The sequence below is a fragment of the Ictidomys tridecemlineatus genome, chromosome 10 (assembly GCF_052094955.1).
Source record: "Ictidomys tridecemlineatus isolate mIctTri1 chromosome 10, mIctTri1.hap1, whole genome shotgun sequence".
In the NCBI taxonomy this organism is placed as follows: Eukaryota; Metazoa; Chordata; class Mammalia; order Rodentia; family Sciuridae; genus Ictidomys; species Ictidomys tridecemlineatus.
This window is the reverse complement of record NC_135486.1, coordinates 122,987,038-122,999,894: the sequence shown is the minus strand read 5'-3', so window position 1 is coordinate 122,999,894 and position 12,857 is coordinate 122,987,038. Positions and strand designations below refer to the sequence as shown.

At 47.4% G+C, this 12,857-nt stretch overlaps 1 protein-coding gene across 3 annotated transcripts in view; it reads left to right on the top strand.

The window, feature by feature from the left end:
* The first annotated feature begins 969 nt into the window (after window positions 1–969).
* Nipsnap2 (nipsnap homolog 2) overlaps window positions 970–12,857 on the top strand; it is a 29,600-nt gene continuing 17,712 nt past the window's right edge. The window contains exons 1-2 of one of the 3 annotated variants that reach the window (XM_078023996.1): window positions 970–1,282; window positions 5,128–5,218. In XM_078023996.1, coding sequence (XP_077880122.1) covers window positions 985–1,282; window positions 5,128–5,218 — 389 coding nt within the window. In that variant the 5' untranslated portion in view covers window positions 970–984. Of the gene's footprint in view, window positions 1,283–1,378; window positions 1,701–5,127; window positions 5,219–12,857 lie in introns of those variants that run through there. The other 2 variants (XM_021728641.2, XM_078023997.1) reach the window with 2 other exon arrangements.

Genomic DNA, 12,857 nt, shown 5'->3' with positions numbered 1-12,857 from the left:
TGTAACTCCTACTAGAGCAGGAGGCTGGGGTTCAATCCCCCAGCACTGAAGGGGAAAAGAAAAAAACTATCATTGTGTATATGTATGTGTATGTGAAGGTGTGGTTTCATCCACACCTGCTCTGCAGGACTGGGACAAGCCTCCCTTTGGGTCTACATAAGCTCACTAAACCGATGCTAGTTGAGGCAGAGAACTCCCTTGGCCACTCATTCCCACTGACCTCCAAAGACAAGTGCCTCTCTCCCCAGGCAAATTGTTATGATGCCTCCTCCACCCACAGGACCCATCCCTACCCCAAATGGTTGCTTCCCTTATTATTATGCTCACATTCTGCCTCAATCACATAGCTTTGCCCCTTGGTCCCCAGTAGTCGCAGCTTCAGAAAACTTAGCCAAGAAACCCAGTTTTTGCCTCCACTGTTCCTATGCAGAAATCTCCAAGCGGCCCAGGCTGGCCTCCCTGGAATGCTCCCCTTTGGCAGCTGGGGCTTGCTCTACCCGGTCACTCGCTTCTTCCGTTTTGTGACCACCTCTTTCTTCTCGCCTGCCTTGGTTGAAGTGTTCGCCGTGATTACATCTGTGCCTTTTTTTATCTTCCCACGAATAAAGTTTTCCTTATACAGTGCCACAGAGATCCGCAACTGTTGCTTAGGTTCCTTCCCCCGGTAGTGCTCTGCCTTCTTCCACTGACGGAGCCCCTAGGATGGAGCGGCCCAGCCAGCCCCTCCAGGAGCTCTCCCTTCGGTGCCGACCTCGCGTCCTGTGAACACCTGACACTCCATCCAGTTATTCACGCCGGCCCCCACCAGACTGGATGGCTTTGGGACGGGCGCCGGGACTGCCGATGGCCAGCATCGTCTGGTGCCAAAATGCACGGGCAGTGTGGTCTACACTACCGGAGCTAGGTATGTGTCCCCGGGCGCTTGGATTAGGACGTGGCTGTTTGCAACAGTAACGTTCCCTCGGTGCCGCACTCCGCAGCAGGATGGGAGTGCCGAGCTTCGGGGAACACCTGCCGAGTCTGCGGCTCTGCCCTCACTGCGCGCGCCGCTGCCCGGACACCCGGCGCCGCCGTCGCCTCACACGGCTCCCCCAGGCCTCCGGCGGCAGCTCCCCCTGGCGGCGGCGGCGCTCACTGCGGCGGCCGCGGGGCCGGGCGCGGGAACGGGGGGGTCGCGGCGGCGGCGGCGGCGGCTCCCGAGCAAGATGGCGGCGCGAGTGCTGTGCGCGCGCGCGGCGGCCGGGGCCGGGGGCCTGCTGCGGGCCGCGCCCTGCGGGCTCCGGTGAGCGGCGCCGACCTTCTGGGAGCGGCCGGGGTGGGGCCCGTGGCGGGGCCGGGCCCGGGGCGGCGGGGCGGCCGCGCCAAGGTCAGGAGGAGGCCTGCGGGCCGCGGGATGACGGCGGCGCTCGCGGCGGGGCCGGGGCGGCCGGTGCGCGGCCAGTCCTGCGGGAATGGCCCCGCCGCCCGGGCCCCTGGAGGCCGGCTCCGCTCCTGTGCTCTGGACCCGCGCGCCGCGCGTTCGCCGCGGCTGTCCTTCGGGGCGCCGGGGAGCGCGCGCACCCCCGAGCTGTCCGTCTCGGCGCTGGTCCCGCGGCGGTGGACCCCGCGTTGCGTGGCTGGTCTGCCGAGTGCTGGGAGCGACCTGCAGGGAGGAGCGGGTGTGCGCCGCGGGCGGAGGCGCCCGGAGCCGGCCGGACCGGGTAGGCACTGCCGGCGGGGCCCAGGGAGCGCCCTTCCTGGACTGGTGTGCGGCCTGTGGGCCCCCGTGTCCAAATCTGACGTTTGTTTCCAGGATGGTTCACATAACAACTTCTTATTTTTATCGTCATCGGCATCTACCTTGTGGCTTTTTGCTTTTTTTTTTCCCTCCACCGCACCAGCGATATGAGCCCATTGATTTTGTATTTTGTTATTTGAAAAAGAGGCAGCTGAAACTGAAGGTGTGCACCCCACAGGTTTGCCCCAGGCCCAAGGTCACAGAGCTAGCGCACTGGGGATTTGGACCTGGGTCTGCCCAGCACCCCGCTGTGCAGGGCCATGACCAGCTGGTTCTTTGATGACCCTCCCAGGTTCCCCTATGCTTTGTGACCACTTGTTCCTAGCCTCTGGCCGGCCTTCACGGAAGGCATTTCCAGGACTGCACCTAGACCCAGTTAATTTGCTAAGTCGTGTGTTGCACTGTGTAATGTGTGAAGCCCCGTGGAACTGGCATGATAGCCAGGGCCACTGTACCTGGGAAGGATCGTTGGAGGTAAACCTACAGACTACAGCTAGGGCATGTTCAGAGAGAGAAGACCAGGGAGACTTGTGCAAATTCATGTGAGGCCTTGCCAAGAAAGTGACATTGAGCTGAGACCTGTGTGAGAAAGACTTGAGTGGGAAGGAGTCAGAAACCCAAGGAAAGTCCATAAGGGAAGAGGCGGCAAGGAACACGGGCCATGTAACCTCAGGCCTTATAGGCTTGGACTTTATTCTGAGAGGTATGTAAATATAAGATTTTAGTGTGACATGATATGTTTCTTTAAAAAGTAGTCTTATTTTGGAGAGAGGACAGAATTAAAGTTAATGACTAAGTGAGAGGATACTGGAGCCATTTACCTAGAGTCATTTGTTCCTTAAATATGTAAGTGCTGCCCTGTGCCAGGCACTGATGGCTGTTGGGAACATCAGTGCATAAGGAGCACACAGCTTTCTGGGAGCTTGCTGGTATTGCAGAGAGGAGGAAAGGGGAACAGTTGAGAACTTTGTCAAGTTTCAGGTGACTGCATGCTTTCCAGATGGAAAAACCAATAGCCAGCTGGCTGTATGACTCCTCAGAGGAGATGTCTAGGCTGCAGGCAACATGTGGGAGTTACCAGCATATAGGAAGCCACTTATTGATAGATGAGGTTTGTTTCTTTCTGTTGTTGTTGTTGCTGTGCTAGGGATTGAACCCAGGGCCTAGAGCATTCTAGGTAGGCACTCTACTCCAGCCCCACATGGGTTTCATTATACTGTTTTATATTGGGTCAAAAGTTTTCATAGTAAAGCACATTTAAAACCCATAGGGATGGATGAGGTTACTTGAAAGAGAGTGGATATGGATGGTTAAAAGGCTGAGAAATAAACCCTGGTATGTGCCAACATTTTCAGGCTGGATGAAGGAGAGGGGCAGCAAGGGAGACTGGGAGAGAGCAGCCAGCAGGTGGTTGTTGCCTGACAGCTGCCAGAGGGAGGCATTTCAAGGAGGGAGTCCATCTGCTGTGCCAAATACTGCTAGAAGGTTAAGTAAGATGACAGAAGAAAATGGAATTTACCAACAGGGGTGTTGTGGATGACCTTGAAGATCAGTTTCAGTGAGGAGGTTGTCCTGGGAGACTTAGCCAACACATGTTCCTTAGCTGTGCTCAGCACCAGGCCCAGCATTCCCAGCTGCTTCCTGCACACGTGCACTGGTGTCCCACAGGTGCTGGAAAGGCTTATGTACCTGGGACTTAACTCCTACTCCACCAACAAAACCTGCTGCTCCTGGGTGGTATTCCCAAGCCCCCGTGCTCTTCCTCCACATATGTCAGTTCTGCCTGGAGTGTGCCTTGGCTCTCCCTCCTACATCCCCTCCACCCTCTCAGCATGACTGTCAGCAACACTCCATGTGCATTGCTGTGACGAGTGTGTACTTGAACACAACCAAAGGATTTTAAGACACAGGGCCTGTGGAGCATACCTGTACCCCCAGCTGCTCCAAGGCTGAGGATCAAAAGTCCAAGGCCAGCCTGAGCCCTGTCTCAAAATTTAAAATGGGGCTCTAGCTCAGTGGTAGAGCACTTGTCTAGCACATGGGAGGCCCTGGGTTCAAACCCCAGGCCTGGAGGAAAATAAAAGAAAGAATTCTAAGAATTCTTTTGGGGGGGGCAGTTTGGGGCATTGAAAATTAAATCCAGGAGTGCTTTACTACTGTGCTACTTCCCCTGCCCTGTTTTATATTTTATTAGAGGCAGGATCTCACTGAGTTGCTTAGGATCTTGCTAAGTTGCTGAGGCTGGGTTTGAACTCATAATCCTCCTGCCTCAGCCTCCCGAATTGCTGAGATTACAGGCATGGGCTACCCTGCCTGGCCTCCAAACACTTGTTATATTTTTTTTTGAGACAAGGCCTAACTAAGCTGCCCAGTCTAGCATCAAACTTGATCCTCCTGCTTCAGCCTCCTGAGTCACTAGGATCACAGGTATGCATCACCATACCTGGCTCTTTTTTTTTTTTAATTATTATAAAGGTCTCTATTATATAAATCTTGACTGTATCCTAATCCTTCTTCCATTTTTCCTCCATCACCCCTGCCAAGAAAAGCATAAAAGACATTTAGGGAACAATTAGGGACATTTTAAGTAGGGAATAGATACTAGATATTATGGAATTATCTTTCTTAGATAGCATTGTGGATTTCTTTGTTCTTAGGAGATACACACTGCAGTATTTAGAGGTGAAGTATTATGTCTACATTATTTTCAAATAGTTCTGTAAAAATTTTTTCAAAAATGTAGAACAGAGAGGAGACAAAGAGATAAGAGGGTAATAGGGTGGATGTGCATGTAAGAAAATGCCACATGGGAAGCCCATTATTTTATATACTTAATATGTGCTAGTTATCACATATTTTTAAACAACAATCTGGCAGAAGAAATACAGAGAAAAATTTAAAATGTGGCATGCTAGGGATGTAGCAGTACTGCAAAACAGAAAAGGTAGCATGTTAATTGTTCTAGAGGTGGGGCACAGGTTATTTTACTTCAACTTCTCTGTGTTTGAAGTTCTTCCACCTCTGTCAGATTCACTGGGGTGGGGGCAGATGGGGCAGCAGGTGCTGTCTTCATGCAGGACCCTGGACAGGCCCTTGAGCCTGCTCCAGCCCTGGCTGGTGCTTCCCCAGCCGCAGCACTTGCTTGCCCCTGGCTTCCACAGGCTCTGGTTTTTCCTAGTGTCCTTCCTCCCTGGAAGTCCCCCTGAGGGACTGCTCTTCCCCTTTCAGGTTTGCACTTAATGAGTGCTGCCTCAGGTAACCAGGTTTCACCTGTGTGATCCCCACACTCGTACCTGTGTCTGGACCAGGGCCTCTCTCCCATAGGGATCCTGTTTGTTTCCTCCCAACAGCACACTGCATTTTGTGGAACCAGGCTGGGTTTTCAGCCACCTGTGGGACCAGCCAGTGCCAGCACGTGTGCAGTGAGCGTTTGAGGGTCAGGTGAGTGAGGCCCAGGGTGTACTGCTTCCCAGCCTGAGGTCTACATGCAAATGGACTTCTCTTCCCCGATTTGCCCTGCACCCCTGACCAGGACCTGTTTCAGTCTTTTCACCTTGGACATGTTTTTTGAATGTGTTCTTTCCCTTTGTCCCTACTGCCATCATCTTGACCCTGGGCCACCTCTGGGTCCATCCAGTGTGTGTATGTTGAATACTTCCTTTGAGCTGGTGCTGCTGGGCATAGCCACCAACGGGGAGCCCAGGAACCACAAGCCCTGCCTTCATCACTGCTGCTGTCCACCACACCACTGCCAGGCTGCTTCTTATACTTTTTTGAAAACTTTCCAGCATAGCACCATGTTCAGGAGAAAACCCAGCTGATGGTCCTGGTGCACAGAGCCTCACCACCCGTCCCTTTTGTCCTCCTGTTACCCCTCTCCATCCTCCTGCTCTGTTTTTCTGCCTTATTGAGCTCTTTGCTAGTCCAGAAACATCCCTTTTAGCTCTAAGACCCCATGCCCTTGTGCACATTGCTCCCTTTAGAATCATCGCCTTCCTCATCCACCTATCTTGCCTGCCCTTCCAAAATGGCTGGGATGTGTCTGCTGAAGTCCCTCGGGCTCCTGAGTCCAGCTGGTGCCTTGTCCCCTTCAGCTCCCACCACGCGTCTGACTGTAGTGCCTGAGATCGCTCTGGCCCTGACATTGAGCAGGCTTGTCTGATCCAACCTGACATTCACAGAGCCTGGCCCATGGGTCACTTCCATCCGAACTCTGGTATTCTGCAGAATGTGCTTCCCGCTGCCCTCTGTAAAGTGCCACCCAACATGTGACCTTGGCAATTGTCACTGTCACAGAGAACCTAGGCCTTGCCTGGCAGTCACTGGCATAGCTGCTGCATCCTCCTTCTCGGGTTTGGCCTAGACAGCTGGATGGACTAGGCACATCAGGCAGCATTAGGCACCTGACCTTCAAAAGATTCAAAGTGTGACAGTCAGTTGAGGGTGAGATTATGCCAGAATGTTTTAATTTGACAACGTAGTTGCCGCTCAGGCTCACAAAGATTTGCATCAGAGATTCTTGTGTGCCGCTTGACTATTTCTTAGTCTCATTCCCTGCTCTCTCTTTCATTTGTGAAATATTTCCACATCCCTTACCTCATTTTATCCATCCTAAGGTGAATCCCTTTTACTAAAATATGGCAACAAACACCATCTGCTGATTTTTGCTCAGATGAGGAGGTTTCTAATTGGGAGCAGTCCCTGAGGAGCAAGAACATTTTGAGCTTTATAGTAATAGCTGAATTCCTATTTTTATTTGGCTCAGGTTGTTGTGCCTCTCTGAGCCAGTTTTAAAATGCAGTATCCACCTCGCTAGAGTGTTTTGAGGACCAAGGAGATGATATAGACAAAATACATAATTCAGTCCCCAGTAAGAAGTATATATCTGTTAACTTTTAATCTTGTTGAGTTCTAAAGAGGATGAAAATTTCACTGAACTTTTTTCCAGCCCTATTTAGCCTGCCAATAAATCTTTTTTAAAAAACATTTTTAATTAGTTGTTAATGGACCTTTATTTATTTATATGTGGTGCTGAGGATCAAACCCAGTGCCTCACACATGCTATGCAAACACTCTACCACTGAGCCACAACCCCAGCTCCCAATAATTATTTATTATGCTCACTTATAAAGTATTAAAGGCCATAAAAATTAGATGTTAGTATGTACACAGATAATAAATGCTTATCTATGCATTCCTAGAAGAATACATTAAAAACAATTATCACTGTGGCTTAACTACTTGGGAGGCTAAAGCAGGAGGGTTGCAAGTTTGAGGCCAAGATAACTGAGGTGGTCTCTCTCTAAAACACTTTTTAAAAGGGGCTGTAGCTCAGTGCACAGCGCCCTTGGGTTTAATCCCTATTGTGGTTTAGATATGAGATGTCCCACAAAAGCTACGCGTTAGACAACACAAGAAGGTCTAGAGGTAGGCTGACTGGTTTAGGAGAGCCTTAACCTAGTCAATGCATTAATTCCCTAATGGGGATTAACTGGGTGGTAACTGTGAGCAGGTAGTGGCTGGAGGGGGTGGGTCATTGAGGATGTGCCTTTGTCTATGGTGAGGGGAATCTTTCTCTCTGCTTCCTGATGACCTGTCCCCAGCTGCTTTCCTCTGCCACATCCTTCTACCATGATGTTCTGCCTCACCTTAGGCCCCAAGGAATGGAGTCAGCTGCCTATGGACTGAGATCTCTGAAACTGTCAGCCTCCAAATAAACTTTTCCTCCTCAAAACTGTTCTTGTCACGGAGATAGAGTTGTGGCTCAGTGGTAGAGTGCTCGCCTAGCATGCATGAGGCACTGGGTTCAATCCTCAGCACCACATGAATATAAAATATATTGTGTCCACCTAAAAAATATTTTTAAAAAACTTTTCTTGTCAGGTCTTTTGGTCACAGCAGCAAAAAAACTGACTAAAACAGAATTTGGTACTGAGAATGGGGTTGTTGCTGTGACTAACCCTGTAGCAGGAAACAGACCAGTTGAGCAGAAGCAAGCAGCACTCAGAAAGAGGAGAGCTCCAAACTTTAGTTTATATGGTGGGCCCAGAGGGAAACAAAACTCCAAATTCTGAGTGCTGATCCACGGTTTCTTACAACATATATTGGTAATTTGGTGTCATCTTAGATCCATCCTATCATTGGGTTTTTTTTTTTTTTTTCCTCTTTAAAAAAAAAAAAGAATCCTAATGTATGAGGCTGAAGGCCTTGTGCAGGGTCTCTGACATAAAGCAGTTCACAGAAACAGGTGAAAAGAAACCTCTTTTCACAGTTAGCTGTTACATTTCAAGAGGGAGTAGTCAGACTCCAGGGGCAGTTATTTACAACCCAAAAGGTAGGAATTTTTAGGCTTTCTCTAGAAAGGGGAGGGGAACTGACTCTTTCACCATGCATGGGTTTCTTACCATAACTTTAATTTTTTTTTTATTTAGTTGTAGATGGACACAATAACTATATTTTACTTATTTATTTTTATATGATGCTGAGGATTGAACCCAGTGCTAGGCAAGCCTCACATGTGCTAGGCAAGCACCACCCACTAAGTTACACCCCCCAGCCCTACCATAAAGTTTTTATACTTTCGTTTCACAGCCAGGTCTGGTTTTGCCATTGCAACCTGACCATGTGTGTTCAGAAGCTTTTGGAGCTTTTGTAATTTGTGAGCGGAATTTTGGAAAATTTAGCAATGGAAGCTGGAAAAGCTTTAGAATATTGTAAGTGGACCATAACTTGTAATTCTGGTGGGAGTTCAGAAGGCCAGAATGCCTAGAGGACTGTGTACAGTAAAGACCTGTCAAGAGGTTTTAGAGGGGAAGGATCTATTGGAAATGGGACTAGAGGCCATTTGTGTTACATTCTGACTCAGAAGTTATCTGCATTTTGCCCATGTCCTGAGACTTTCTATGAGGCTGAATTTAAAAGTGATGGACTTCATAATCTGGCAGAAGAAATTTCTACGCAGCATAGCATTCAGGCTGTGGCATGAGTATTGCTATCAGCTTTTTTTTTTTAAGAGAGAGAGAGAATTTTAATATTTATTTTATTTTATTTTACTTTTTAGTTATCAGTGGACACAACATCTTTGTTTGTATGTGGTGCTGAGGATCGAACCCGGGCCGCACGCATGCCAGGCGAGCGCGCTACCGCTTGAGCCACATCCCCAGCCCAGCTTTTTTTTAAATTTTTTTTTTAGAGAGAATTTTTTAATATTTATTTTTTAGTTTTCAGTGGACATAACATCTTTATTTTATTTTTATGTGGTGCTGAGGATCGAACCCATCACCCTGCGCATGCCAGGCAAGCACACTATCACGTGAGCCACATCCTCAGTCCCTGCTATCAGCTTTTAACAAAGTTTATTGTAATAATTGGGAGCAGAAAGCAAGGCAGAAAGATTTGAACATCTTGAGGTTTGACCAGAAAACAGTAAAACTGGAGTTAAGGAAGTTGTGTTGCTAAAGACCTTATAGCCACTGAAGAAACACTAAAAGCTTTACCAGAGACAATAGCAAAGATGACTTGAGGACATCCCAGGAATTGGCAAGACCACACCCATTTCAGGCTCAAAGGAGTAAGAGTAAAAATTCTCTTGAGACCAGTGTGGCACCCAACTTGCACAGGAGAGTCTAGGAAGTTGTTTTACCATGCTCAGCAACACAGACACTTAGAGGCTGCTGTAGCCAGGGTCCCTGGAGGCTTAGCTACTGCTTGAAATAGTAGCAGGCCTTAGGGTCAACCAAGTGGTGCTGGTTCTGCTGGGATGCAGGATGCTGGAGTTGGGGGTTCATGGAGGCTTCCACCCAGATTTCAAAGGAAAGCCTGGGAAACCAGACAAAGTGCAGAAGGGTCAGCATCCCTGTAGGCAGCCCCTGAGAGAGTAATTCTTGGAGCTGTGAGGAAGGGGCCAAAGCTGTATTGGAGTCCCCTGAGATTAAGAAATGCCAGTAACATGGACATCTACTGAAGAAAGCTGCAGGAATTGAGCAGAGACAAGACAACAGAAAGGTCATTTGGGCTACAACCAACAAGGCCATAGCAGCAGAACTACACAAGCCTTTTCAACAGAATATCACCATGCTACGTGTTCCAGATGCCCTATGTGGAACTACAGGACTTGTTTGCCCAGCTGGATTTCAGTCTTGCTTTGGTCCTGTCCCTTTTTTCTATGCTCCTATTTCTCTGAATGGAAATGTTTACTATGTACTTTTATATATTGGATGCATATAAATTGTTTTTGATTTTTAAAGGTGCTCACCCTGTGAGTTTGCCTTGAGTCTCAGTAGAGAATTTGGACTTGGACTTTTGGGTGATCTTGGAACTGTTGAGACTATGGGGACTCTTGGAAATGGACTAAATATATTTTGTATTGTAAGATGGGCATGAGCTTCTGCAGGCCAGAAGAACTCATGTATGAGACAAGGCAAGAAAGTTCCAAAGTGAAGTGACTGGGTTTTGAGAGCCTTAACCTAATCAGTGCATTAATCCCCCTGATGGGGATTAACTGAGTGGTACCTGTAGGCAGGTGGTGTGTGGCTAGAGTAGGTAGGTGTTGGGGATGTGCCTTTGGGGTTCGTATTTTCTCCCTGATGAGGGGAGTCTCTCTCTGCTTCCTGGTGCCAAGTCCTGAGCCACTTTTCCTCCACCACCCCCTTCCACCATGATGTCCTGCCTCACCTGGGGCCCCAAGGAATGGATTTGGCCGGCTATGGACTGAGACCTCTGAAACTGTGATCCCCAACTAACTTCTCCTGACTGTTCTTGTCAGATCTTTTAGTCATGACAGTGAAAAGCATGACTAAAATAATCCTCAACACCAAAAAGGGAAACAATTGATAGTAGTCAACATGATATTTCTTATTTTAAATTAAACTCCCTAGTGTAGTATTTTTGAACACTTTCTTTGTATTCCTTTTTTGTTTATCATCGTTAATCCTAAATCCTTACAAGTTATTTAGCCATTTTTTTTAGATATTGATGGACCTTTATTTTATTCATTAATTATATGTGGTGCTGAGAATCAAACCCAGTGCCTCACATATGCTAGGCAAGTCCTGTACCACTGAGCCACAACTCCAGCCCCAATTTGACCAATTTTAAAAAATATTTTTAGCTATAGATGGACATAATATCTTTACCTTTATGTGGTGCTGAGGATCAAACCCAGTGGTTCACATGTGCTAGGCAAGTGCTCTACCACTGAGCCACAGCCACAACCGTAACCAATTTGAGGGGTACTAGTGCTGTACCAGAACCCAGTGGTGCTTATCACTGAGCCACATCTCAGCCCTTTTTATTTTCTACTTTGAGACAAGGTCTCATTAAGTTGCTTAGGGCCTTGCCAAGTTGCTAAGGCTGGCTTTGAACTTGTGATCCTCTAGCCTTGGCCTTCTGAGTCTCTGGGGTTACAGGTATGGACCACTTGTCCTCCCTGCGAAAAGATTTTTAATACAACCTTTGTTTAAATGAACTTAAATCTCAAATAAAACACAGGAAACACAGAAGTCCATAAACAGACCTTGACACTTTCTACTTTGTCACCAATTCTATATGCTTGCCATTGTGCTTCATGGTATTACTAAATAAATATCCCAAAATGTGGTATATTGGAAACACTTGAAACAAATTAACAAAATGTTTTTATTTATTTATTTTTTATTTTTTTAGTTGTAGTTGGACATAGTACCTTTATTTATTTTATGTGGTGCTGAGGATAGAACCCAGTCCTCACACATGGTAGGCAAGTGCTCTACCACTGAGCCACAACCCAAGCCCCTGTTTTTATTTTTATTGAAATCAATTTTACTGTGATTCATTTGGAAAATTACCTTTTTCTGGATGAGTTTATTTTTTATGATCAAAGAATGAACTGAAAGCAGAAACAGAGCCAGGGATGTGGCTCAGTGGTAGAGTGCTTGTCTGGCATGCATGAGTTTCTGGGTTCAATCCTCAGCATCAGAAAAAAAAAAAAAAAAACAGAAACAAATACTAGATGATGTTGGTTTTTACTCAAGAACTAATAGTTTTAATTTTAGAAAAGTTCTATTGAAAAATAGTGTTAGAAACTTAACTTTTAAGAGGCTTTGCACATGTCAGGTGCTGTCCCCAAGTACTTTAGCACATTCTCTAGGCACACACACACTAAGACCAGTCGTGAACACAGAGCCGAGCCTCTCTTCTCCAGCCATCCGCATCAACACTTCCTAAGTCTGAGCCTGGGACCTCCAGTAAAGGCAGAAGGAAGGCCTCAGACTTCCTCTACAAGTGCAATAGGAGCACTTTTGCCAACATCTTGACAGAAAGGTCGCCTGCACTGGCATTAGCTTGTCATTTCACTTGTTTAGTGTGAGTTTGCTGCTTTGGGGGAATTGAAAAAAATGCTTTTTTTGTTCTTGATCATTATTTATAAAAAACATACAACAGTGAGTTGAATTTTAGGCCAAAAAGAAAAAGGCTACCAATAGCCTGTGAAGTTTAGAGTACTGTTATTTCCAAAATACCAGTGCTGGGTAAGAACAGGAATCGAACTCAGGTGTTCGTCTCCTGAAACAGTGGAGAATGTACTCCTCCAAGAGCTTTTCCTGTCCCTATTTGAACTCTTAGTCCTTTCCTTAATATCTGGAGTTAACTCTTCCTCTTACTCTGCCTATTGGTAAGTTTGCTAAGCAGATTAGTAAGAGTCTTGGAAATCATCCAGTACCTACAGAGATCCCACAGAACAGGGTTGTACTGGCCATCAGCATCCCACCTCGTTTTGAAGCACTAAGGACCATTTATGGTGGCCACTTGGCACTCCAGAACATTTCTGCACCTAGTATGATGTAGGAAGGGGCAGAAGAATCCATCAAAAATCAGAATTCTAGAGTATGCCATAAAGACTCTAGCCAGAGGAGATGGTCTCAGTCCTAAGGGGACCATGCGGAAGGCCGGGCTCATTGCTTAAAGGAGAGCCCTTGCCTAGCAGGATCCCCAGCATGCCCTCAGAAGAGGAGGGGAGAGAGTGCAGGAAGAAGGGCAGATTCAGAAGCCTGTTGGGAGTGAGAGACCTCTAGAGAGGCAGGGCTCTGGGCAGCATTCAGTTGCT